The sequence below is a fragment of the Rana temporaria genome, chromosome 2 (genome assembly GCF_905171775.1).
Source record: "Rana temporaria chromosome 2, aRanTem1.1, whole genome shotgun sequence".
NCBI lineage: Eukaryota > Metazoa > Chordata > Amphibia > Anura > Ranidae > Rana > Rana temporaria.
Genome location: NC_053490.1, coordinates 315,818,235 through 315,845,945, shown reverse-complemented (window position 1 = coordinate 315,845,945; position 27,711 = coordinate 315,818,235). Strand labels below are relative to the sequence as shown.

At 45.2% G+C, this 27,711-nt stretch overlaps 1 protein-coding gene across 4 annotated transcripts in view; it reads right to left on the bottom strand.

Annotated features, from left to right (window-relative positions):
- Positions 1–27,711, bottom strand: part of TRIM33 (tripartite motif containing 33) — a 207,033-nt gene that overhangs the window by 134,651 nt on the left and 44,671 nt on the right. For 3 of the 4 annotated variants that reach the window (XM_040337442.1, XM_040337444.1, XM_040337445.1), the window contains exons 2-3: positions 21,561–21,679; positions 7,884–8,031 (exon numbers count right to left, since the gene is read on the bottom strand). In XM_040337442.1, coding sequence (XP_040193376.1) covers positions 7,884–8,031; positions 21,561–21,679 — 267 coding nt within the window. The remainder of the gene's footprint in view (positions 1–7,883; positions 8,032–21,560; positions 21,680–27,711) is intronic. The other variant, XM_040337443.1, reaches the window with a different exon arrangement.

The window sequence follows — 27,711 nt, the reverse complement described above, 5'->3', positions numbered from 1 at the left end:
ATTACAGACTGAATTTCATTCATTCGATCAGAAAAGAACAAAAAAAAAAAAGGGATTTTTAATACAGCTTACCTGTAAAATCCTTTTCTTGGAGTACATCACGGGACACAGAGCGGCATATTCATTACTAGTGGGTTATATGGAGTACCTTCAGGTGATGGACACTGGCAATCTCAAACAGGAAGTGCCCCTCCCTATATAACCCCCTCCCATAGGAGGAGTACCTCAGTTTTGTAGCAAGCAGTATGCCTCCCAAAATGGTCCCCATAAGAGGGGTGGGAGCTCTGTGTCCCGTGATGTACTCCAAGAAAAGGATTTTACAGGTAAGCTGTATTAAAAATCCCTTTTTCTTTCTCGTACATCACGGGACACAGAGCGGCATATTCATTACTAGTGGGATGTCCCAAAGCAATGCTTACAATGAGGGGAGGGAGACATCTTCCCAAGACAAAAGGATTTAATTTAGAGATATACTCAAATCATAATAAATCCAACTTAGTTGAGAAAAATAAATTTAAATTTTTAAATTTTACTCAAAAGGGAGCCCCCGGAATCCGAGGGTCTCAAACTGCAGCCCGCAGCACTGCCTGCCCAAAGGCTGCATCAGTATTCCTTCTTACGTCCAACTGGTAGAACCTTGTAAACGTGTGGACAGAAGACCAGGTTGCCGCCTTGCAAACTTGAGCCATAGAGATCTGGTGGTGTGCTGCCCAGGAGGCGCCCATGGCCCTAGTAGAATGAGCCTTTAATGATAACGGAGGAGGCAACCCCTTCAAGCCGTAGGCCTGAGTGATTAACTGTTTAATCCACCTCGCGATGGTGGATTTTTCAGTTGCCTGCCCCTTCTTGGGCCCATCCGGTAAAATGAACAACACATCTGTTTTCCGGATCTTCTCTGTAGCTTTAAGATAGGCCTTCATGGCCCTGACAATATCCAAGGTATGCAGCAACCCTTCCTTTCTGGAAGTAGGTTTAGGAAAGAAGGATGGTAATACCAAATCCTGGTTTAGATGAAAACTGGATATAACCTTTGGTAGGAAGGAAGGATGAGGGCGGAGAACGACCTTGTCCTTATGCAAAATAAGATATGGTTCCTTACAGGATAAGGCTGCCAGTTCCGATACTCTTCTGGCGGAAACTATGGCGACCAAAAATACTAACTTCCTTGTCAGTAAAACCAAAGGAATTTCAGCCAACGGCTCAAAAGGTTGTTTCTGTAAACTTGACAGAACAAGATTTAAATCCCACGGACAAAGCGGGGATTTAACTGGAGGATTAATACGCAAGACCCCTTGAATGAAGGTCTTAACCAGCGAGTGGGTGGCCAGCGGCCGCTGAAACCATACTGACAAAGCTGAAATCTGTCCTTTGATTGTGCTTAATGCCAGTCCTTTATCCACTCCGAGCTGGAGAAAACTTAATACCCTATCGATGGTAAACTTACGAGAAAGCCATAACTTGGACTCACACCAGCCTGCATAGGCCTTCCAGACCCTGTAATAAATCACCCTAGAGACCGGTTTCCTGGCTCTGATTAGGGTAGAGATTACTTTCTGAGACAGACCTCTACCCCTGAGAATCAGGGATTCAGCCTCCAGGCCGTCAACTTTAGATGCCGTAAGGCAGGGTGGAGGATCGGACCTTGCGATAGCAGTACTGGCCGTAGAGGAAGAGTCCAAGGGTCTCCCACTACCATCCTTAGGATTAGTGAATACCATGCCCTTCTGGGCCATGCTGGAGCTACCAGGAAGACTGGTATGTGCTCCACCCTGATCCTGAGCAGCAGGCAGGGTAGTAACTGGAGCGGGGAAAATGCATAAAGAAGTTTGAACTGATGCCAAGGGCAAACTAACGCATCGGTTCCGCAGGCCCTGGGATCCCTTGTGCGGGACATGAACCTGTCTAGCTTCTTGTTCAGTCTCGATGCCATGATATCCACGTCCGGCACTCCCCATTTCTGGCAGAGTGTCTGAAAGACCTGTGGATGCAGAGACCACACCCCCGGCAACAGAGTCTGGCGACTTAAGAAGTCTGCCTGTAGGTTGTCGACTCCGGGAATGAATATAGCCGATATGCAGGGCACATGGGCTTCTGCCCACAAGAAAATCAAGCTCACTTCTCTCTGAGCGGCTTGACTCTTGGTTCCCCCTTGGTGATTTATATATATATGCCACCGCCGTGGCATTGTCCGATTGTATTTTCACCGGGAACCCTTGTAGTTTGGACGTCCAAGCCCTGAGGGCTAGTCGAGCAGCTCTGAGCTCCAAGATATTGATGGGCAACTGCTTCTCTGCCGCTGCCCAAGAGCCCTGGCGAGTGCAACCATCCAAAATTGCTCCCCAGCCCATCAGGCTGGCGTCTGTGGTTACTATCTTCCAGGTCACAGGACTGAAAGTCTTTCCCTTCAGGAGATTGAGGGTTTAACCACCAAGCTAGACTTTGCCGCACTCTTGGTGAGAGTGGCCAAGGAATTTCTAAGGCCTGAGGCCTCTTGCTCCAGGCTGACAGGATGGCTGCCTGCAGGATGCGAGTGTGGCTCTGAGCGTACGGAACCGCCTCGAATGTGGCCACCATCTTGCCTAGTAGCCGCATACATAGGCGAACAGTTGGCCTTCTCTTGCTTAGAACCATTTGTATTAGCTCTTTGATGGCCTTTAATAGGGGTAGAAACACCCTCTGTTCTGTATCCAATCTCATGCCGAGATAATCCAGCTGCCTTGTGGGCAGGAATGCTGACCTGTCTCGATTTAGGACCCAGCCGAACCTCTCGAGGTACTGAACCGTGAGGGCCACTGCTCTTTCCAGGCCAGGAGACGAATGGTCTACGACCAAGAGGTCGTCCAGGTAAGCCAGGACCGTGACCCCCTGGATCCTTAGATTGGCTAGGATTGGGGCTAGGACCTTCGTGAATACCCGGGGGGCCGTAGCCAACCCGAAGGGGAGCGCCACAAATTGGAAATGACGCTGAGCCACCGAGAAGCATAGAAATACTTGATGTGGCTGAAAAATTGGCACATAAAGGTAAGCATCCTTTATGTCTATGGACGCCATGAAGTCGTCCTTCTGGAGCACGGCGACAGCTGACCGAATAGTTTCCATCCGGAATGAGCGGACCTTTAGATACGCATTTACTCCCTTTAAGTCCAAAATTGGCCTGACATCGCCGTTGGGCTTTGGGATGATAAACAGGTTGGAGTAGAACCCCAATCCCTGTTCCCGGACTGGTACTTCTACTATCACCTTCTGGCATAGCAGATGATTCAATGCCGCCATCAATGCGGCTCCTTTCACAGGGTCGCCTGGTACTCTTGACTCCTGGTAATGAGGAGGAGGGAATTTTAGAAATTCTAGCTTGTAGCCCGTGGTCACGGAAGACCGTACCCAGCAGTCGGGAATGGTGGCCTCCCAAACCTCTGCAGAGAGACGCAGCCTTCCCCCCACCATCGTGGGTGGGGGCGCCCCTTCATAGGGCCGACTTGGGGGCTGGCTTCGCAGGCTTGCGGTACCACTGCTTCTTGCCCCCAGTGGCTTGGCCCTGCGGCTTATTGTTAATGCCTGATCTTGCAGGAGGCCGTCGATACTGTTTGGTATTAGAGAGCCCCTGCCCCGGGGAGGGCTGGCGCTTAAATGCGGGCCCTCGTGCCTTCTTCTTGACTGGCAAGAGAGTGCTTTTGCCGCTTGATATAGTCTGAATATATCTATCCAAGTCTTCTCCGAAGAGACGTCCTCCATGGAAGGGAACCCTACCAGGAGTTTTTTGCACGGGGGCTCAGCCTCCCAATTCTTCAACCATAAGAGCCTTCTCATATGGATTAGAAATAAGAATAAAACGTGACGCCTGCTGGATGGAGTCCTTGATAGCATCCACCGTAAAGCGTATAGCCTTGGGTATATCCAAAATTCCTCTGCCTGCTGGGCAGGGATAAGTTTAAGCATTTGCTTAGTCTTATCTGATAATGCTTGGGCCACTCCAATAGCAGCCACAGCAGGCTGAACTATCGCCCCTGCTGAAGTAAAGGAGGCCTTAAGTAATGTTACCAAGCGTTTATCAACCGGATCCTTAAACACCTGCAAGTTAAAGATCTGTTCACACATGAGATGGCTGCGTCCACAGTAGGGACAGCCCATCTCTTTGAAAACTCTTCCTCTAAGGGTTACCTGTCTGGCTTAGCCCAGTCCTGAAAAATCAGGTCCTTTAACAAAGGATGTACCGGGAATACCAAATTGGCTTGGGGCGCTTTCAGGGAGCCCAATGAGGATACCGCGGAGGCCAGAGGCTGAGGCCCAGGTATCTTAAAAGCCAACCGCACCATATCCGTTAGGGACTGAACCCACAGTCTTTCTGCGTGAGAAGCTGAAAAAGGTTCCTCTATTGTAGAATCCTCAGAACCTAAATGGTCAAGGTGATCCTGACCTCCCTCGTCAGTCGGAGAGGATATCCTCCTCCAGAGACTCAGACCTGGGAGACGGGGATCTAACCCGCTTCTTCCCTGCCAAAGATGCCGTAATTAGAGCGGCCATCCTCCTTTCCAATCCACCCAAGGTGGAGGCTAACATCTCTTCCGTTACATAGGAAGGAGCTGGTTGAGTAGGGCCAGCCATAGCACCTAGCAACCCTGATGGCTCACCTAGGACAACAACTTCCGGGCATTCCGGAGTAGTAGGGGCCACTAGATTTTGGATATCCTCAGAGCCCGATGGAGAACCTTTTGGTTTTTTAACCGTTTTAGCGTTCTTAGCGCTACCTGCACCCTTAGGAGCCATAATATACAAATTCTGAGGCACTCCGCTAGTATACAACTGACTGTAATAGCTGGAGAAAATACACATATAATCAAATAAATGTGAAACAATAGGATAGGGTAATGTTAGAGGGACTCCAAACCTCCCATAACCTATAAAAAGGGAAAATCAATACTGAGCCCCAAGGGCTTCAACCAGAAAAAATCTTTTTTTTTTTTTTTTTTTTGTCTGGTATTGACCCCCTAATGCTGGGCTAGGTGAGCACCCTAAGTGTTCAAAGGCGCTGCTTAGTACACAGGCTTGAATGCAAACTTTTAAGCCAGAGGCTCCTTAGTAAGGTGTACTTCCCACAACTGCCACCGGGTGTCACTGTGCCAGAAAGCTCTGTCAAACCTTCCTATGCTGTAGCCAGCATCGCTGCTCCGTGTCCCCTCACAGCCTTTACAGACTGAACAGCCCTCCAGGATTTATCCTCCCTGTGTGCAGGGGGGAGGAGCCGTCCGGCGTCAACCGCCCCCTCCCCGCAGCACCGCCGCGTATGCGCGCGCACAGATAAGTAAAAGCGCGCGCACGCGCGCGTCAAACGCCGCTAGGGGAAGCAGGAAGCCATGTGGAGAGGAGACACCAGGACCTTAGACGCTGGAGCAGCAGACACAGGTAAAAGGGAAGCTTTAAACTGTCTCCCTAATGGTATGGTTCCTTCTCTGTGGAACACCCTGCCCAAAAAAGGCCCTCCTTGTGACAGAAGCAGCAGCAGCCTACTAGCCCAGCCAGGGGAACTATACCTGGGTGTTTTGAGCCATCCCGTTTGAAAACTTTGTGGTTCTCCTTTGCCCATGCACAGAGGCATAAATAGGCTGCCCAAGAATCCCCTGTAGGAAGCCTACTGACAAACCAAGTTCCGTAGGCCCCCTGCTTACCTTTCCACGCCGCAGGGTATTGCTCTGCAAGAGGCCCAATCTTCACCCTTCACCGTGGGTATGGTCATAGACCTTCAGGGACTGGGGTCTTAAAAGAACACCACAACCTGGACCTATACAGCACCACTGGCAACAGGTATTCTCTAGGTTAGAAACCAGACCTGGAACCCAGGGTCCAGCCCTCCAAGGAGAGGCATTATAGGCAAAACCCCATCCACGAATTGGGGCCCGGGTACCGTCCACTTTGGCTATGAAGCACCTTGGACGGATCCGGTCAGCTGGCCCTGGTCCCAAGGACTACTACAGGCACAGCCTCAACGTGCACCAACACCTAAGACACTGACGAAAAAACTGAGGTACTCCTCCTATGGGAGGGGGTTATATAGGGAGGGGCACTTCCTGTTTGAGATTGCCAGTGTCCATCACCTGAAGGTACTCCATATAACCCACTAGTAATGAATATGCCGCTCTGTGTCCCGTGATGTACGAGAAAGAAAAAAAAGACACTAAGGGGGTTATTTACGAAAGGCAAATCTACTTTGCACTACAAGTGCAATCTACAAGTGCAAATTGCACTTGAAATTGCACTTGTACAGCTGTCGCTGTAGATCTGAGGGGGACATGGAAGGAAAATAAACTATTTTAGCTTACACATGATTGGATAATAAAATCAGCAGAGCTTCCCCTCCTTTCAGATCTTCCCCTCAGATTTACAGTGACTGCACTTCCAGTGCAATATCAAGTGCACTTTGCATATGTAGTTTGTACTTTTAGTGCAAAGTGGATTTGCCTTTTGTAAATTACCCCCTTTGCATCTCTTTTCTATCCCTCAGTGCTGAGGAATGTTGATAAACATATGTCCGATTTATTTTTTGACAGCTTGGCTCTGCACTGTGGCATAGAATCGCAGAAATTACTGATTAGCATTGTGAAGGGGGTTTGAGTCGAGATCGCAAATTTTTTTTATTTATTTTTTTAACAAATCGTGCAGATATACTATTTTCCTTAAAGGGGTCATTTGGGGGTGGGGTGGCTGGTTTGTACTGTCCTGGTATTTTAGGGCCTCACGAGATAGGCAGTCAGAACATCAGGATTAATACATTTTCAAATAAGCAGTATATACCAGGTGGGACTAACTTACACAGACAAATTATTATACACCAATATATTTTGACCTAAATTACAAAGAACCGTGCAATTGTCAGTTAAAGCGACGCAGTGCCGAATCTCGAAAAATGCTCTGGTCAGTAAAGGGGGTAAAATCTTCCGGGGCTGAAGTGATTAACCACTTGCCCCAGAGCAGATTTACTGCAACAGGGTGACCATGCAGGATTAGGTATACATTTCCGGGTATCGGCACGCATGCCGCCAGAGGCTTGTTTCCGCTGTGCTTGTGCAGCCGGCACCTGGCAATGGTTTACATAGGCAGACTGCTGTTCTGCCTGTGTAATAAACAAGGCAAATTGCCAGTATGTTGGTATGGAAGGCATTGGTGCTGCGTTTCTGCAAAGCAGGAACACAGATCTTTGCCTTCCACTAGTAGAAGCACCTCCCCCACAGTAGTAAAACACTAGTCATACACACACTAAACTCCTTAATCACCCCCGATAACCTCTTCCCAGCCAGTGTCACTGGTTCCCAAAAAAAAAAAAAAGTCAAAAAGGGTCAGTTAGGTGTCCAATTTGTCCACTGCAATATCTCAGTCCCGCTATAAGTCACTGATCACTGCCATTACTAGTAAAAAAAATAAAAAATTCATAAACATATCCCATCGTTTGTGTACGTGATATTTGTGCAAATCAATACACGCTTATTGTGATTTATTTTACCAAAAATATGTAGCAAAATACATATTGGCCTAAATTGATGAAGAAATTTGTTTGTTTTTTTGGATGTTTTATTGCAGAAAGTAAAAATATTTAATATGCTTAAAGCGCAAAAAAAAAAAAAAAAAGCTGTGGTCATCAATTACCACCAAAAGTAAGCTATTTGTGGGGGGGGGGGGAAGTTTTATTTGGGTGCAGCGCACGACCGTGCAATCATCAGTTAAAGTAACGCAGTGCTGTATCGCAAAAAAATGCCTGGTCATGAAGAGGGATAAATCTTCAGGCGGTCAAGTCGTTAAACCAGAAACTGAAAATATTTTCCAAAATTCACTGTACATAGATTACCCATTCAACAAAACAGAAGAGTTCAAAAGCAGTAAGAAAAATGTGTTACCTGAAGATACATCTTCCTTCTTTGTTATTATGTGATCCTTGGTAAATTTAACTCTTTGATGTGCTTCAATACAGGTCTTGCAGAGCCATTCTCCACATTCCCCACAAAGGCCAACAGCACTTGCATTATCTTCACAGCTCGTACAAACCTAAAAAACGCACAAAAAGAAAAAAAAACAAACATTCAGTTCAATTTAGAGTTTGTGACACACAGGTAGAGAAATCGTACAGAAACACTGAAAAGTTACCTTGGGCATCCTAACCTACATACAAGCAGTGTAGCATTTCTATATATGTGGTCCAATATACTTCGACACTACTGGAGCAAAACAAAAATAGAGTTACAAGGGCATTATGCCCATATATTTTCTGTAAGTTGCACATCGGCTCCATTATATAATCAAGTGGAATAATTAGCATGCTTCATAGTTAAAGAGGAGTTCCACCCAAATTTGGAACTTCCTCTTAACCCACTCCTCTCCCCCTTACATGCCACATTTGGCATGTAATTTTTTTGGGGGGGAGTGGGGGCTTCAGCACGAGTGGGACTACCTGTCCCACTTCCTCCTTCCTGTAGGCGACTAAGCTTAATCGCCTTCAGGAAGTGGCTGCTGTAGGCGATCGCCTAGGACACGTCACAGGTCCTAGGCGATCTCCTGGCCGGGCCGCGCGCGCATGAGAAGTGCCGCGCCGTTCGCGCATGCGCAGTGGGTGCCCGGCCGTGAAGCCGAAAGCTGTCACGGCCGGGTGCCCACACTGAAGATGAAGACGCCGGCCGGGGAGGGGGGGGGAGAGGAGCGGAGCCCCGGCCGGCGCGTCGCTGGAGCGCTGGAGCAGGTAAGTGCCTGTTTATTAAAAGCCAGCAGCTACACTTTTTGTTGCTGCTGACTTTTAATAAACATAAAAATGGCTGGAACTCCCCTTTAACCAGTTACGGACCAGCTGCCGCAGTTTTACTGCAGCAGGTTGGCCCGGCTGGGCAAAGCAACGTTACGTCGGGTGCGCGGCCGCCTAGGGGCCCCCTTGTAAACCACTTCAACCAACAGTTTGCAGCCTTGTTTACTCCCGATCAAGTTGTCTGCGTTGATGAGTCCCTAATTAAGTTTTCTGGCTCCGTGTCTATCAAACAGTATATTCCCATCAATCAGAGTCAAGATAAATAAGCTCTGTGACAGGGAAACAGGCTATACATACAGTTTTATGGTTTACGAGGGAAGAGATGTCACATGGAGCCTGAGAATTTCCCAGATTACATAGGGAGCGCTGATAAGATTGTGTGGGACTTGGTGTCACCCTTATTCAGAAAGGGGTACCATGTGTATGTGGACATTACACAGGCGTGACACTTTTTAGTCACCTTTGATTGTGGAATTGACGCATGTGGCACCTTGCAATCTAATCGCCGGGGCTTCCCCTAACAGCTTGTAGAATCCAGACTTAAGACGGGGAGAGAGCCTGCTTGAAGTGTAATAATTTGCTCGCTGTGAAGTGGAAGGATAATAATGTTTTTCGTTCTTTCCTCCCTTCACGCAGACACGGCGGTCCAAATTCCTACAGCGACTGGTGTGGAGAAACCCCTCTGTGTCCACGAATATAACCTTAACATGGGAGGGGTGGAGCTCAACGACCAGTTGTTGGCGCCGTACCCAATTGCCCGTAAGGCCAGACACTGGTATAAAAAAGCATGTGTATTCTTATTCCAATTAGCTCTGCTGAATGCTTATGCGCTATACAAAGCTTCAGGACAAACTGGATCCTTCCTATAATTCCAGGAAGAGATCAGAGACCTATTTCCAGACGGTGCTGTGGCCCACCTTCCCAACGCAAATGCAGTAAGCCGGCTGCATGAGAGGCATTTACCGTATGTCCTCCCTGGTACCCCTACCCAAAGATGATGTTGTGGGAGCTGTATGCCCCTAAAAATATGGTATCCAGGATATCTGGATAACAAAGATATCCCTCTTCAAAGTGCTGACCTATATCGACATCAGCTGGTACGGAAGTGGTTAAAAGGTTCAACAAAGCATGCCGAAAGCTCTGCAAATGCTTTGTTACAGCTTGCTGTTCACACTGCTCTTAAACAAGCTTAAAGAGGAACTGCAGTCTGCTCACATAATTTGTAATAAACACATCTTTGCCATTCTGAAGTTTCCCTGCAACCACTGTGCATATTTTATATATACTGTAATTCTGTACTTGCCAAATATGCTGGAGAAATATGCCTCCACCAAGTCCGGCTGCAGCCATTTTAACTGTTGGCAGCTGAGGCTGCTGCCTGTTCACTTTCTCCAGCTTTCATTGGCCCTCTTATGACTTACTCACGCCCCCCCCCCTTCCTGGCAAGCTCTCACAAGAGAGAGTGCACTGTGCATGTCATGAGCTTAGGTCAATGACCAGACAAGAAACAGGAAGTTCTTTTTTTACCAAAAAGTCAATAAAGCATATATTTATTGGTTTGCGCAAAAGTTATAGCATCTACAAACTACCTTAAGTTTTCTGGAATTTCCGCAGCTTTTAGTTTATGACATTTGAGGTGCTATAATGGCAGGAAGTACAACAACAACCCCCCCCCCTAACCCCATTTTGGAAAGTAGACCTCAAGGAAATTGCCGAGCCCATTGAATAATTTATTAAGTGATTGAAAAATGACAAACCCTTTTTAAAAAGTGTACAGAGTTGTCACTAAATGATATATTGCTCACACATGCGCTATTATATGTGGAATTACACCCCAAAATACATTCTCCCGAGTACAGAGATACCACGTGCGAGACTGAGATCCTAGCAGTGTACGGGACTCTGAAAACCAATCACCGGCTTCAGGATTTATAAGGGCGTACATTTTTGAATTCACCCCTCACTACCTAGCACAGTTTCGAAGGCCATAAAATGCCAAGATGGCACAAAAACCTGTTCTTCTGTCTAACTCATCATCGTAATGCAAGGCTTTCTTCCTGGTGTGGAGAAAGCCTCTTGAGGAGGGAGGGGGCGAGCAGGAGTGTCAGGACGCCCACTAACACACAGCTCCTTTATCTGCAAAGTAGAGAGAGTCCTGACACTCCTGCTTGCCCCCTCCCCCTCATGAGGCTTTCTCCACACCAGGAAGAAAGCCTTGCATTACGGTGTGTAGTTACAGACAGAAGAACAGGAAGTGAGGATTTCTCAGAAGAAATAAGGACATTTAAAAGCAAAATGGAAGGATGAGGCAAGTGAAGGAGGACTGCACTAAGGTAAAGGAAGCTATTTAGGGGGAAAAAAATTCCTTTACAACCCCTTTAAGAGCCATAAGAGTTTGCGCATGTGAATTGACATCAGTCATACTTCAAATGTCTAAAACAAACATAAAAAGTGTAGCGCATAAAATGAATAGATCACCCAATAAAAAGGATGAATTAACAGTGCATCAAACAAATAGTGAAAAAATTATGATGACAATATATCAACCAAAAATGTCATGTATATGTAGAGACACTGGATGGTCTATATATAGAATCTAAATATATGTGGAAAAAAAAGTCCAATGTGATGAAAATTGGTGATAATAGTCCCAATGCCTCGGAATGAAGTGCAGTAAAGAAATCCACCACCGATCATTGAAAGGATGGCTTACCAGAGATACTGTACCCTAATGGATATATGCCCAGAGGGTCAGTAAAGCAGGGTATAAACCACTCTCAGGCCTGGATCATCGGCTGCAATTCTCACTGAGACGTCTCGCACGTCAGAGAGGAACCCAGGGATCGAATCAGGAAAAAGATCGCTTCCAGAGGTACCCAATGTGGGCCAAAATGTAAACCAATATGTAGGAGAAGAAGCGAAAGGCACATATCGTAATACTGAAAGGTACCAATGTTTAATGTAGGTAAAAAAACACTTACGTTATCAAAAGGTGATCAGCGCTTTCAAATGTACAAAGTGGCAGCGGTGGAGTCGACGCGTTTCGCATCAAATAGTGCATCGTCTGGGGACGATGCACTATATGCAGCCGATGATCCAGGCCTGAGAGTGGTTTATACCCTGCTTTACTGACCCTCTGGGCATATGTCCATTAGGGTACAGTATCTCTGATAAGCCTTCCTTTCAATGATCGGTGGTGGATTTCTTTACTGCACTTCATTCCGAGGCATTGGGACCATTATCACCAATTTTCATCACATTGGACTTTTTCACATATTTATTTAGATTTTATATATACACACCATCCAGTGTCTATACATATACATCACTTTTTTGGTTGATATATTGTCATCATAATTTTTTTCACCATTTGTTTGATGCACTGTTTATTCATCCTTTTATTGGGTGATCTATTAATTTTATGCGCTACACTTTTTGTTTTGTATTCCACCATTGTCCGTTGGTAGTGTGAACTGCTTACTATTGATAGCGCAGAATTTTCTGTTTCCAATTTTATACTTCAAAATGTCTGTCATCATTCGTTTGGAGCAACAACTGGTTGCAGAGCTGGACCTGTAAGGGTAAAAGGCCTTTAGTAGGATCTTAAATTCCCCATCAGAAGAATCTTTGCTTGAAGAAACCTTTTCAATTGGTACAGCGAAAGGTTTAAGACCGAGATGGCAGGATCAACTATCAAATGGGTGACTGGGTCTACTGTAGCACTATCCAACTGGGTCCTGATCGGAAGACCTTCCACCCAAGAAGATGAGTACTGCAGGAACAACCAAATTGCACAAAGTGCCAGAATCCTGATCAATAGGTGGGATTCCTCTGGCATTGAAGTTTCTTGCACCAACAAGCAGGGCTGTGGAGTCGGAGTCGGGGGAAATTTGGGTACCTGGAGTCGGAGTCGGCAAACAATGCACCGACTCCTACTAAATTTAGATTGGAATAAAAAAAAAAAAAACAAGTTTAAATGTCCCAATTCACAAAAAGTTATAATTAATGACTTCTCTACTGTAAGAATAAAGACCAATGCATGCAGTGCCTCACGTAACCGCAAAACGAACACGTTAAGGGACCGTGAAGAAGCATGCTTTTCATGTGCTTCACTATATGGCACGCAACGCACAATTAGGAGCTGCAATACTTATACTTTCCATAGTGTTGTGTTCTGCTTTTACAGGGAACGCAGCGCCCATGTGTAACCTAGCCTCTCACTGATAAGGGATTAAATAAATATGTTTTTTGCAGGACTAGAGAGTGAGACACTTGTATAAGTGAAGGGAATGGAGGGCCAATAGTTCAAGACTGAAGCTGTAAACCATTGGAAAAACTGCTGTCATTTAGCTAAGGCTATAAAAACTTGTAAACTCCGATTGTTAGCTTAAACTTTAAAAACATGACTATGGGATTCTCCTAGGAAAGTCATGTTTTAGAATAAATGCCCCTTCCTGGATCCTCCCACTGCCCTATCTTCAGCAGCAGATTTGTTTTCATTGTGTTTGTCTTTTGCTTAAACTGTGCAATACAGTAGACTGTTGGCTTCCCAGCCAGTAGTCCTGTGGTAGGTTGCGTTTCTTTCCCTAAGCCTAGGTTCACACTGCTGCGAATTCAAAATCGCGGTAAAATGCGCAATTTTACCGCGATTTCGCGGCCGCGATTTTGCCGCGATTTCGGCCGCAATTTAATGTAAATCGCGGCCCGAAATCGCAAAAAGTAGTACAGGAACTACTTTTTGAAATCGCAGATGCGGCGTCGCACTGATTAGGACAGTGCCATTGCCGACAATTGCCGCCGATTTGAGATGCGATTTGACATGTCAAATCGCATCTCAAATCGTTCCAAATCGTACCCAGTGTGAACCAGGGCTCAAGGAATGTATAAAATACATTTGCATATTAATACAGAGGAGTCGGAGTCGGAAGTACATAAAACTGAGGAGTCGGAACATTTATCTACCGACTCCACAGCCCTGCCAACAAGAGCTAGGTTACTAGTAAACCCTGTACACACGGACAGGATTCTCGTTAGGAAAAACAAAGTTTTTTTTTTCTGACGAGATTCCTGGCAAGATTTTCTTGCCGGCTGAGTGTACATACGTACAATTCAAAAGAACCACCGTTCTTTTGAATGGCACAGACGCGGTAACATCGACGACGAGCATGCGCTTGTCACATTCAATGCCGTCGCCGCCATCTTGCTTCACCCTACCTATGCCTTGGAAGCTACCGCACAAGTCATTTCAAGCATGCACGGGTTTCCATGGAGGCAGGGTCTCCATTTTTCTAGTCGAGATTCTGGGCAGTTTTCACGACGAGAAACCTCAAAGCCTCGTACACAGGCACGGATTACTCGGCAAGAAAGCTCTGCCAGCAGTTTTTTTGCGGTTTCTGGCCGAGAAAACCGCGCGTGTGTGTATGAGGCTTCAGAGCTAAAAATGGTCTCTTTAACCACTTGATGTCCACGCGCCATAGCCCGAATGACGGCTAAAGCGCGGACCTGAATTTCCGGGAGGCTATGTAACCATATGTAAACATATGAGATCATCATTGCTGGCTCTCCCTCCTCACACGGAGACCGCGTGTAAGGAGGGAGAGCGACCTGTGCTTCAGCGAGTTAAAACATAATATATTACAGTGCCAAACAGGGTCCCATTAGTACAGTGCACACCTGTGCCATCAGTGCCCCCCTGCGTAGTGGCATCACCACCAGCAACCATGTCCAAAATATGCTTTTCCGCTGAGGCATACCAAATACTTTCCATGGCTGACGAGAGCAAACGGGAAGCTCTCTTTCTCGGATTCCCTTTCAAATTCGAATTCTAAGTCGGACGTAAATTATGAGCCAGTCCTCAGCAGTGGAACACAGACTCAGAGGAGGAAGATATTCTGCCCGCCAAACGAAGGTGTTCTGGTGAGGAGGCCATCCACCAGCACCGCAGTACCTCAGCAAGAAAGGCCAAGGACCCATGTCAGCCTTCCCTATGCCCTTCAGAACCCCTTGTGGCTTCCTCCTAATTCAGGAGAAGCCAACATTCCCCCTTTCACTGCTCAGCTAGGAGTCCAGGTGGACACAGAATTTTCCCCCAATTTATTTGATTTAATTTTTACAGAGGAGATGCTATCAACAATTGTGGCGCAGTGCAACCTGTATGCACAGCAATTTATTTTGAATAATCCAACATCCTATTATGCCCGTCCCTACAAGTGGAGAGACCCAACGGTGGAGGAGTTGACGTTTTTTTCAGGCCGCACATTTTGTATGGGACTCGCCAAAAAAAAACACTTTGAATTCCTATTGGTCAATCCAACCCATGCCAATCTTCTCCAAGGTAATGCCCAGAACCAGATATCTCATGATCCTGAGGGTTTCTCCCCCCCCCCCCCCATTTCAATGACAATACTCAGTGCCCTCCCCAAGATGACCCAAATTATGACAGGCTTTTCAAAATTCGGACACTAAATTATTTATCAGAAATATTCCCCCAGCGGTTTACCCCAGACCAACACATACGTGTGGATGAGTCCCTTGTTAAATTTAGCGGCAGGCTTAAAAAACAAAACATTTATTCCCAGCAAAAAGGGCCCGCTATGGGGTGAAGGTATACAAATGTGACCGAGTCACAGGGTACATATATGCCTTCAAAGTGTATGAAGGGAAGAACACCCAGCTGCATCTCCCCAATTGCCCAGACTACTTGGTATTAAAGATAAGCTCCAGCATGTTTGCATAGTACACGTGCAGAGCCCGCCAGGAAGTCTGCACAGCGCTGCGCTAATCACAGCCAGGGAGACATTTACCGATCTCTGCAGCCGAGCATCTGGACAATGTCTCATTGGCTGTGATTAGCGCATCGCCGTGCAGACATCCTGGCAGGCTCTACATGTGTACTATGCGAACACGCTGGAGCTCATCCTTACTTGGGATCAAGTGGAAAAGTTGTTTGGGACCTCATATACCCTACTGGAGAAAGGCTACCATTTGTACGTAGACAATTTTTACACATCTCTGCCCCTGTTCCATAACCTTCACCGGAGAACCAGAAGGGCTTTCCTCAAAGTCTTGTCAATAAGAAGTTGAGAAAAGGAGAATCGGCAAGTCTAGGAAACAAGGAGACTCTGGCAGTGAAGTGGGGGGACAGAAGGGATGTCTACATGTTGTCTTCGATCCACAATACCACCTTTGTGGAAATCCCCAGAAGGAATGGCCCCATCCAAAAACCAAAATGCATCGATGAATATAAAATTTGCTCATGGGGGAAGTCGACTTCAATGACCAAATGCTTAAACCCTACCTTGCCACAAACGGACATACCATTGGTATAAAAAAAAGTAGCAATTTTTTTTTTCAATTGGCCATGTACAACTCGTATTTACCACAACTCCATCCAAAACCCCAAACTCTTCCTTGGCTACCAGGAAGTTTTCACTGCCCTTATATTCCTGAACGGCCCACCAGAAAACATCCGATCAGATGTTCTTAGTCAACTCTTCGAACGCCACTTTGCCCGATAAAATCCCTTCCAGACCAACGTTAAAAAAAAAAAAAAAAAGTAAACGTGTGTACCAGTGGAGGAGTCGGAAGAGACATTGTGCCCAATGTTCTTCCCACCCAGGCCTCTGCATACGTTACCGTTTTCGCCGTTACCATACTTCAATCAATTATTAGTCAAGTATGGTAAACGTAATCCTCAGTTCCTGCCTTTACACACCTTATTCCACTGCCTGCTCTGTAACTGACCCTGGCTTGTAATTTGACCACGCTTCTGTCTGCCGATTCTGTACATACCTCTGCCTGATCTGGAACTGACCCTGGACTGTATGACCATGTTTTTTGCCTGCCTAATGGACTGATCTTGAATCCCACTAGTCCAGTAGCGGGGTAAAACACAGGGGTCACACATATGCGAGGGGCTCCAGAATTGTTTTTCTGGATGAAGAAAACAATTTGTTTTTCTTCTCATTCCTAGATTAGGGTCTGGAGACCGAGGCTTCAAAGGGATTTGGGTGGGAGAAGCTTCTATCCCTGTCCCCATTCTGTCCTGGATGAGACCCTACTTCTGCCTGTAGGACTTACTGCCATTATGTCTCCGCCTGTCGCACTGACCACACCACATGTTCCTGTCTACTACCAGGACCAAATATTTTTGCCACTGCTGACAATATTTCTGCCTGGACTGTATATGGACAGTATGCTTGTCTGCTGAATTGTGTTCGCCGTTGCTGACCCAGTCCCTGCCTGTACCAGCAGCCTCCTGTGTACAACTGCGCTACTAAAACCACAGGTAATCTTTTGTTTACGCTTTGCTCAGCATAATGTATTGTGGGGTGTAATTCTTGGCATGTGCATGCTATGTGTCCCTAGAACACCCGACGGTGTTCCTTGCATGTTGGATCCCTGTATGTGGCCAGGCTGTGTAGAAGTCTCTCAAGTGGTATCGCCATACTCAGGAGGAGTATCAGAATGTATTTTGGGGTGTCATTTTTGCTATGTAAATGCTATGTGTTGGAGATATCTTATATTTTTTTCCCACATTTTCCAAAAACTTCTGGTAAAAAAAAAAAAATGAATCGTTCAAAAGACTCATTATGCCTCAGATTATACGTTGGGGAGTTAGCTTTCCAAAATGAGGTCATTTTGTGAGCGTTTCCATTGTCCTGGTGCTCCAGGGCCTTCAAACGTGTAATGGGTGGTTGAGAAATGAGATGTGTAATTTATGCTCCTAGAACACCCAACGGTGCTCCCTGCATGTTGGGTCTCTGTATGTGGCCAGGCAGTGAAAAAGTCCCACACATGTGGTATCTTAATACTCAGGAGCAGCAGCAGAATGTATTTTGGGGTGTCATTTGTGGTATGCACATGCCATGAGAGGAAAAAAAAAGCCATTACAATCACAATTTTGTGAAAAAATAAATAAATCTTAAAGCAGAGCTCCACCCTCCACCTCCACTCCCGCTCATTGGAACCCTCCCCCCCTTCGGTGTCACATTTGACACCTTTCAGGGGGAAGGGGGTGCATATACCTGGACTCCAGGACAGGTAAGTGTGCTGATATTAAAAGTCAGCAGCTGCAGTATTTGTAGCTGCTGGCTTTTTTTCCAGGGGACATCCGCTTTAAATTTTGCAAAGGATTGTGGGGAAAAATTACAACTTCAAATAACTCACCATGCCTCTTACTAAATACCTTGGAATGTTTACTTTCCAATAAATGGGTTATTTGGGGGGCATTTTTACTTTCCTGGCTTTTTGGGGTCTCATGAAATTATAGGCCGCCAGTACATCAGATGTGATTTTTTTGGGTACAGTATTACATGACTAATTGTCAAAGTGTGAGTACTGAAAGCTGAAAATTGGTCTGAACAGGAGGGGGGGTTAAGTGCCCAGTAAGTGGTTAACCTGGGAGTTATGGCAACTGCCTGCAACTCCTCCGGGACAATATCCTGGAAGGATACAAGGAGAATTCATCAGAGCAGCCATAGCTCAGAGGCGGCCATGGCAGGTCAGATGATTCTGCAGGGAAAGGCTTCAAAGTCAGAAATCAAAACGGCAATTTGAACAATGAAATTCAATGAAATTCTACAGAACTCCAGAAATCCTCCTGGGTTTTAACCAAGAAGGGAACCACACCCATCCCACACACCCACACACATCTATGCATGTTGCTTTTGAGCGTTTCTGCAGTGCCGCCGCATCCTTAACAAAAACAAAGGCGTGCGTGCCCCCCCCCCCCTCAAATCCATACCAGACCATTATCCGAGCTTCAACATGGGGGTGTGTGGGTGCTTAGTGGCAGGGCCCCCCCCCCCCCCATCCCAAAGCACCTTGCCCCCTTGTTGATGGGGACAAGGGCCTCTTCCCAACAACCCTGGCCGGTGGTTTTCAGGGTCTGCGGGGGGGGGGGGCGGCATATCGGAATCTGGAATCACCCTTTAACAAGAGGACCCCCAGACGACCCCCCCCCCATATGAATAGGTATCCATTCACCAAAAAGCAGTCAAATGTAAAGAAAAACCAAGAGCCGGCTTTTGACCAGTCCTTTATTAAAAAATAGCTCTGAGCCATCTTCGCAGTCACCGCTTTCTTCCTCGCCAAAACAACCGCTCACAAGGGGTGACTTCACAAAGGGTGGTCACTTCGGGTGACATAATTGGATGGCCACATAAGATATGTCAGACAGTGGGAGACGTCACAACGGAGAAGACAGGAGTGGACTGTTTGTTTAGTGGGTAACTGGCAGCGAGGGAGAAGTTGACGGCTTGGAAAGAAGACAGCGCTGTTTTTTTTTAGATAAAAGGGCTTGTCAAAAAAACGGTTCTTGTGTTTTTTTTTACATTTCACTGCACGTTAAAGGGGGCTTCCAGATTCCCCTGCCCACAGACCCCGACAACCACCGGCCAGGTTGTCGGGAGAGGCCCATGTCCCCATCAACATGGAAAGACCCCACACCTGCTCGCTTGTCCCCTCTGCCATTTTTTTATTTTGGAGAGGGGGGTAACCCCTCCAAATCCATACCAGATCGATGGTATGGACTGGGGGGGGGGCTTCCACGTGGTTTTTATATTGTGAATTGTTTTAGCCTGCAATCAGCGGGGAAGCCAGATGACATCGATTGCTAAGGATACAGCAGCAATCTTCCTGACCGGCTCCTTAGCAACCAGCTATATACAGTGACTGTTAACACAGTGGCACAAAAATGCATTGATGTGAATGTGTTCAAAAAAGGTAAAATTGTTGTTAAAAATTCCCAGCATTTCTGCAAAAAGCATCAAAAAATGTCAATCAAAACTTAAAAAAAAGGATTAGTTCATCTTATGGAGCATGTTACACCAAATTTTAGGGTGGAACATGTAACATGTTCCCAATGCTGCAGCCCCTGCCCACTGCATTACAGGTAGAAGTTCACCATACTAGCGGCCACTATTTGAAAAGTCTCCGCCCACATGGCCAGGTCATTTAGGCACACCGCTTCATGTGTCTGAACGACAAGCACCAACATCTTTAGCAGCTGACGGTGTGAACTACATGGCGCTGTGGTAGTTTGAGTATACCTGTCAGGGATGTACAGGTAAGCCGATACACATGCCCGTGTGCATTTAGACCTTAATGGCATGAGCGATCTGCCGATTGGTTTTTTTACCTAAAAAAAAGATGTGCATTTATTTTTCCTTAAAAAGGGAACTTATCCTTTAAACCATTTCAGCCCCAGACCATTTTGCTGGTAATTTTGCCAGGCCACTTTTTGCGATTCGGCACTGCGTCGCTTTAACTGACAATTTTACTTTTTGCTATAATAAATATCCCCCAAAAATATATAAAAAAATATATATATTTTTTTTCCTCAGTTTAGGCCGATACGTATTCTTCTACATATTTTTCGTAAAAAAAAAAACGCAATAAGCGTTTAAATGGTTTGCGCAAAAGTTATAGTATCTACAAAATGGATAGTTTTATGGCATTTTTATTAATATTTTTTTTTTTTAGTAGTAATGGCAGTGATTTTTATCGGTACTGCGACCTTATGGCAGACACGATGGACAAATTTTTGGGACCATTGCCATTTTTATAGCGATCAGTGCTATAAAAATGCGTTTACTGTAAAAATGTCACTGGCAGGGAAGGGGTTAACACTAGGGGGCGAGCAAGGGGTTAATTATGTTCCCTGTGTGTGTACTAACTGACCGAGTAGGGGGACCGAGTAGGGGAAACGACAGATTGCTGTTCATACATTGTATGAACATGCGATCAGTCAATTCTCCCCCTGAAAGGACCGTGTTTACACACAGCTCCCGGTTCTCGCTCTATAATGATCGATCGCGGGTGCCCGGCGGTGATTGCACCCGCCGGGCACGCACATCAGCACCATGCGAAATCACGTGATTTCGCTCAGCCGAGCCGGCAGCTGGTCGGCAACTGGTTAAAAGGAAGACTCAAGCTAACCATACACAGATCGAAATTCAGCCAAGTTCAGGAGGAAATGGTCGAATTTCGATCCATGTTTGCACACCCTAGTTTTGCGAAAGTATGGACTGCCTCAGCGGAGTGTAGGGACTCAAGCTGCGGAGATTTCAGCCTGTCAAGGTCAGGCCCTTGAGAACAAACACTGCAGGCCTCCCTAGAACTGTTAGTGAATCATAAGCTCAAGGGACCCAATACAGTGGGACTGCCCCTTGTCTGTTTGGGATCCAACATGTTGCACCTCAAGTAGGGGCAACTTGGCTCAAATAGAAGGTTAAATCTTGGGTACTCAGACTGCAGGAAACGAGAGGTTCAAATAGCCAGAGTTGACAAGGTCACTGTAGGTAGTAGCAAGGACTAACCCAGGTGAAATTATTTAGCTGCCGCAATAAGGAGCAGTGGTGAGAAAGCACTACCTCATATTGCAGGCAGGCCACAAAATTATCCAGTCCAGCAGGGTGTGTACACAGCCTTGTTTTTTGGCACGGTTCAAATCCTACTGTCGGTGACAGTATAACCAAATTGTTTAATTTTGTGTCCACATGTCACGTGTATGTTGTGACCATTTCAATTCACAAGTTGTCTTTAGAGTGTGCTGAGGCTGGAAGCAAAAAACTAGCAGGGGGGAGAGCAAGAGCAGCAACAAGAGCTAGAATGTTGCTGGTATTTACACACCAGCACTGAAACATACCATGTATTTATGGCATTAATACTTGCATTATCGGTGCGCTTCTTTACAGATGGCTCTCTTGGCATTAACAATACAGTATATACACAATCAGTACAATACCAGAGACAAAGCATATTAAAAAGTTTGTCTTACCTGCTCAGATTTTTCATCAGTGCCGCTTTGAGATTCAGATGCGTCTTTCACAAAATAATTATCCACTAGATCTATTTGTCTGCATTCTTGTCTGCAAACTGGACACCGTATTACTCCTACTGAAGAAAAAAAAAAAGAAAGAAAAGAAAAGAAAAGAAAAGAAAAAAAGAAGGAAGAAGGAAAAGAAAAGGAGAAAAAAAAAAAACCTAGTTAGTACAAGCTGAGCACAAGTATAAAGAAATACAATGCATATTTCAATTTGTCTGTCTGAAAAGTACTTCTACCTTGTGACAATCATTAATGGCCCATCCACACCATTGCATGTCCATCGTTAAGGTGACTTCAAGTACCATTCATGATAAGTGTCACCAGGCACCAAGCCTAGGTTCACACTGACAGCAGGAATGAAATTGTGCGAGTTCAGCTGAACTTGCAATTTCATTCCAGCATGTCAGTCCCGACTTAGGGGGAGAATTAGAGACATCTGTGCGGAGTTCTGCACAGATGTCTATTGAAATGGCACCCTGAAGTTGCCAAAAGTAGTACAGAAACCTCTTTTGGGAATTGGTGCCATTGACGGCAATAGCCACCAATTTGACATGTCATGGTGTACACACCGCTCCAAAGATTTTTTTTTTTTTTTAATGTCCTGCTTACATTTACAGATGGAGGCCACAGCGCTCATTGGGACCTTCAATGCTGCACACATTTTTCTAGACCCTTCCCCAGATCTGTGCCTCAATTCAAACCAGTCTTGGAGGTCTAGACAATTCCTTGGATTCCATGGCTTGGTTTGTGCTCTGACATGCACCAACTGTAGGACCTTCTATAGACAGGTGTGTGCCTTTCCAAATCATGTCCAATCCACTGAATTTACCACAAGGGGACTCCAATCAAGTTGAAGAAACATTTCAGGCTGGGTTCACACTACTACACTACTTTCATCCTACTTTGCTCTGTGTTCAATGTTTCCCTATGAGAGAGTCTTGTAGCGTCCTACACAAGTCGGTCCGACTTTGAAAATGCTCCCTGTACTACTTTTGGTCCTACATTGATCCTACTTCAGGCCCATTGAATATCATTGAAGTCGGACCAAAGTAGTATCCTGTTCATGAAAGTAGGATGGATGTAGGACCAATGTAGGATAAATGTAGGACCAATGTAGCAGAGCAAAGTAGGATGAAAGTAGTGTAGTAGTGTGAACCCAGCTTCAAGGATGAGTGGAAACAGGATGCACCTAAGCTCAATTTTGAGCATGGCAAAGGCTGTGAACACTTATGTACATGTGACTTTGTACATGTGACTTTCGTTTTTATTTTTTTTTATTTTTTATAAATTTGCAAAGATTTCAAACTTCTTTCATGCTGTCATAATGGGGTATTTGTAGAATTGGAGGAAATTGTTTTATCCATTTAGGAATAAGGCACTAACAAAATGTGGAAAAAGTAAACACTAACTTTCCAGATGCTCTGTATAATAGCAGTAGATGACTGGAGGGAAGTTTCACAAAGCAGACTCAAGCCAGCACCTATAATAGCAGCGAGTTGGCAAAGGTCTTACCCTTCAAAGATTTATCTTGCCAAACTCTCCTTGCATAGTCCATTTGCCAGCAATATATAATGGTGTAATCCACCGAAAGCTACTTTGCCACACTTGTACCAAGTCCACCCAGTGTTAGCAATGTCCATAAATAAATGGGCCAAACAAGTGTCCATATAAAAAGATTATTAATCCGCTCTCTCCATGTACACCATAATATAAGAAGCAGTCAGATGGGAGGGGGGCTAGGAATACATCATAGCCTGACCAGTCTTATCAGTATGTAACAGCTGCATCAGAGACTCGTATGTGCCGCATGCACGTGGCCACTAAAGATGTGGGAGGGTGAAATGACTCTGTACTGCCCTGTACCCGAGCAGGAATACGTTTCAAGCAGAACAAAAAGTAATATTTTGGTTATCTCTCCAATCTTACATTGGACCTTTGAAGATAAGTAGTTCCAATCAAAAAGGGGCGAGTCCCCAGTGTAGTTAAAGTAATCTAGCATAAATCACATGCACCCATTTTCAGACAAACAATTCAGGCACTACTACAGCAATATACACACCTCCCCTGACAATAGTACACAACCTATTACATCATGGGTTGCAACAAACATTTCTGTACACATGGTGATATAGTCATACCAACCAAACAATTCAGTCTCCATGGGAAATGTGACAAACCAAATGACAACATATACTGGTAATATACATAACTTGGCTTAAAATGGCAAATTTGATTTAAGATAACCATGCAGTCCAAAAAGGATTTTCAGTTCTCTCTAGGACTGAACTGGAAATAAAAACAGACCTTACTGATCAGCTAAAAAAATAAAACAACATTTTTACACAAAATCAGTTTAGCCACTTGAGACCCACGCTGTAGACGAAATACGTCCACAGCACAGCTCTCAACTGCCGGGTGGACGTCCTTTTATGTGCATTCCCCACGCGTGCCGCTGGGGGCGCGCATCGGGGAAAGAATGTGCCGGCGCATCGCTAAGATGCCGATGCGCGTGCCTGACATCCGTGCTGTCCGCCAGGTACCCGCGATCGGCGGTGACAGCAGGGACGTGGAGCTCTGTGTGTAAACACAGAGCTCCACGTCCTGCCAAGGAGAGGAGAGACCTGCTGTGTCCCTTGTACATAGGGACACAGCATCGGTCACCTCCCCCAGTCAGTCCCCCTCCACACAGTAAGAATCACTCCCAGATTACAAATTTAACCCCTTCCTTGCCCCCTGGAGTTAACCCCTTCACTGCCAGTCACATTTATACAGTAATCAGTGCATTTTTATAGCACTAATCGCTGTATAAATGTGAATGGTCCCAAAATAGTGTCAAAAGTGTCCGATATGTCCGCCGTAATATCGCAGGCCTGACAAATTTTTTTTTCCATATATATCTATCCCATATTTTGTAGGCGCTATAACTTTTGCGCAAACCAATCAATATACGCTTATTGCGATTTTTTAACAAAAATATGTAAAAGAATACGTATCGGCCTAAACTGAGGAAAAAAAATTGTTTAACAAAAATTGGGATATTATAACAAAAAGATTGGGTTTTGGTGGGATATGTGAGTTTAACCACTTTACTACCGGCCGCTGTCAATTGACGGCGGCACGATAGTGCTCTTGTTCTGAGAGGACGTCATAAGATGTCCTCGCCTTGCAGAGCCACTAGCCACAAAGTACCCTTGTTTTTTTCAAAATTTCTTGTCTTTTTGTTTATAGCGCAAAAAATAAAAACCGCAGAGATGATCAAATACCACCAAAAGAAAGCTCTATTTGTGGGAAAAAAAGATAAAAATATAATTTGGGTCCAGTGTTGTATGACCGCGCAATTGTCATTCAAAATGCGTCAGCGCTGAAAGCTGAAAATTGGTCTGGGCAGGAAGGGGGTTTAAGTGCCCAGTAATGAAGTGGTTAGCATAATATTGAGAGCTGCTAAAGTATAGTTGTACGTTTAACCACCTCAATACCTTTCACCCCCTTCCTGCCCAAGCCATTTTTTAGCTTTCAGCGCTGTCACAATTTGAATGACAATTGTACGGTCATGCTACACTTAACCCAAATGAAATTTTAATAATTTTTTCCCCACAAAGAGAGCTTTCTATTGGTGGCATTTGATCACCTTTGCGTTTTTTATTTTTTCGCTATAAAACAAAAGAAGTGCGACAATTAAAAAAAAAAAAAAAAATTTAATTTCTGCTATAATAAATATCCCCAAAAATATATAAAACAATTTTTTTCCTCAGTTTTGGCTGAAAGGCGTTCTACATATTTAAAAAAATAAAAAAATAAAAAAATCGCAATAAGCGTATATTGATTGGTTTGCGCATAAAGTTATAGCGGCTACAAAAAAAAGGGGATAACATTTTTATTTATTTTGATTTATTTTGATTTTTTTACCAGTAATAGCCAGCGATCAGCGTTTATTGTGACTGATATTGCGGCGGACACTTTTGTCACTATTTTAGGACCACATTTATACAGCGAACAGTGCTATAAAAATGCAGATTACTGTGTAAATGTGACTGGCAGGGAAGGGGTTAACACTAGGAGGCGATCAAGGGGTTAAATGTGTACCCTAATGAGTGATTCTAACTGTAGGGGGAGGGGCCTGACTGGGGGAGGCGACTGGTGCGTCCCTTGTACATAGGGAGGGGAGACGATGGTGTGTCCCTGACAGGACGTGGATCTGTGCGTTTACACACAGATCCACGGTCCTGCCCAGTTAATGAGCAATCGCGGCTCGGGCACGCGCATCGGGTTCCCAGTAACGCAGCGGCGTGCGCCCTAGTGGCTCTGCAAGGCGAGGACATCTTATGACGTCCTCTCAGAACAAGAGCACTATCGTGCCGCCGTCAATTGACAGAGGCCGGTAGTAAAGTGGTTAAACAAACTCACATATCCCACCAAAACCCAATCTTGACCAAATTCTAAGATACAAATCCTATATACGGACTAACTCAACTACTCACTACCCAGTTTAGCCAACCATCAAAATTGTGCCCGCTCGTGGAATAACGACATTTAAAAATTTATACAGGTTACCAGTTTTGCGTTACCGTGGTCTAAGACTATAGCTCTCGCTCCAATGATCGCAGAAATACCTCACATGTGTGGTTTGAACACTTGTCATATGCGGGCGCAACTTGCGCATGCGATCGCTTCTGCCTGCGAGCTCGGTGTGACGGGGCGCTTCAAATCATTTTATTTTCTTTTAGTTTTTATTCTGTCCTTTTAAAAAAAATGGAATCATTTATTTTTATTACAAGGAATGTAAACATCCCTTGTAATAGAAAAAAGCATGACAGGACCTCTTAAATGTGAGACCTGGGTTCAAAAAGACCTCAGATCTCATATTTACACAAACCTGCAATAAAAAAGGTTTATTTTTTTACAAAAAAAACAAAATCCCCTTTAAGACCATTGTTATGGCTCCAAAACCAATGTTATGGAGCCAAGTGAGGACCATCTTTTCCTCACTCTGCTCCAAGCCTGTCAGGGGGAAAGACGCGATTGTTTCCACCACTACCGACGGCTCTGGTAAGCGGCGGAGACAACCAGAACGCGGCGGGGGTGCGACGACGGACAGAAGTAAAACACTTACACCAATTAAAAAAATATATATATATCCTGACTTTTTGACCCAAACACTAACCCTGGGGACGACCTAGATCAAACCTTGATTTTTTTTTTTTATTATTTTTACACACACACACACACACACACACACACACACACACACACACACACACACACACACACACACACACACACACACACACACACACAGTGCAGAATTCATGGTTCTTTCAATTTTGGCAAGTTGATCAGGTCCTGAAGCTGAAAAGAAGCCCCAGACCTTCACACTACGATACAAACCATGTTTAACTACTTGTCGACCAGCCGCCGCAGTTATACGGCCCCTGGTCCCAACGCGCGTGCCCGGTGGACGCGGTCACCGCCGGGCACCCACGATGGCTGGTTACAGAGCGAGAACCGGGAGCTCCCGGTCCTGTCAGGGGGAGAAATGACTGTTTGCTGTTCATACAATGTATGAACAGCGATTTGTCATTTCCCCCATGTCAGTCCACCACCCCCCCCTTCAGTTAGAACACACCCTGGAAACATACTTAACCCCTTCCTATCCCAGATTTTGTAGATGCTATAACTTTTGCGCAGATGATCAATAAATGCTTATTGCGATTGTTTATCAAAAATATGTAGAATATGTACCGGCCTAAACCGAGGGGGGGGGGGGGGGAGAAGAAGTTTTAGATATTTTTTGGGGATATTTATTATAGCAAAAAAATATTTTTTTTTCTTCAAAAATGTCGCTCTAATTAATAACCGCAGAGGTGATCAAATACCACCAAAAATAAAATCATTTGTGGGGGGGGGGGGGGGGGGACACGTTGATTTTGTTTGGGAGCCTCGTCGCACGACTCGCAATTGTCAGTTAAAGCGACGCAGTGGCGAATCGCAAAAAGTGGCCTGGTCTTTGACCAGCAAAATGATCCAGGGCTTAATTGGTTAAACACAAACTCAAAGCACCATTAGCAAAAAATAAATAAAACAAATTTAAAAGTTAAAACACCTT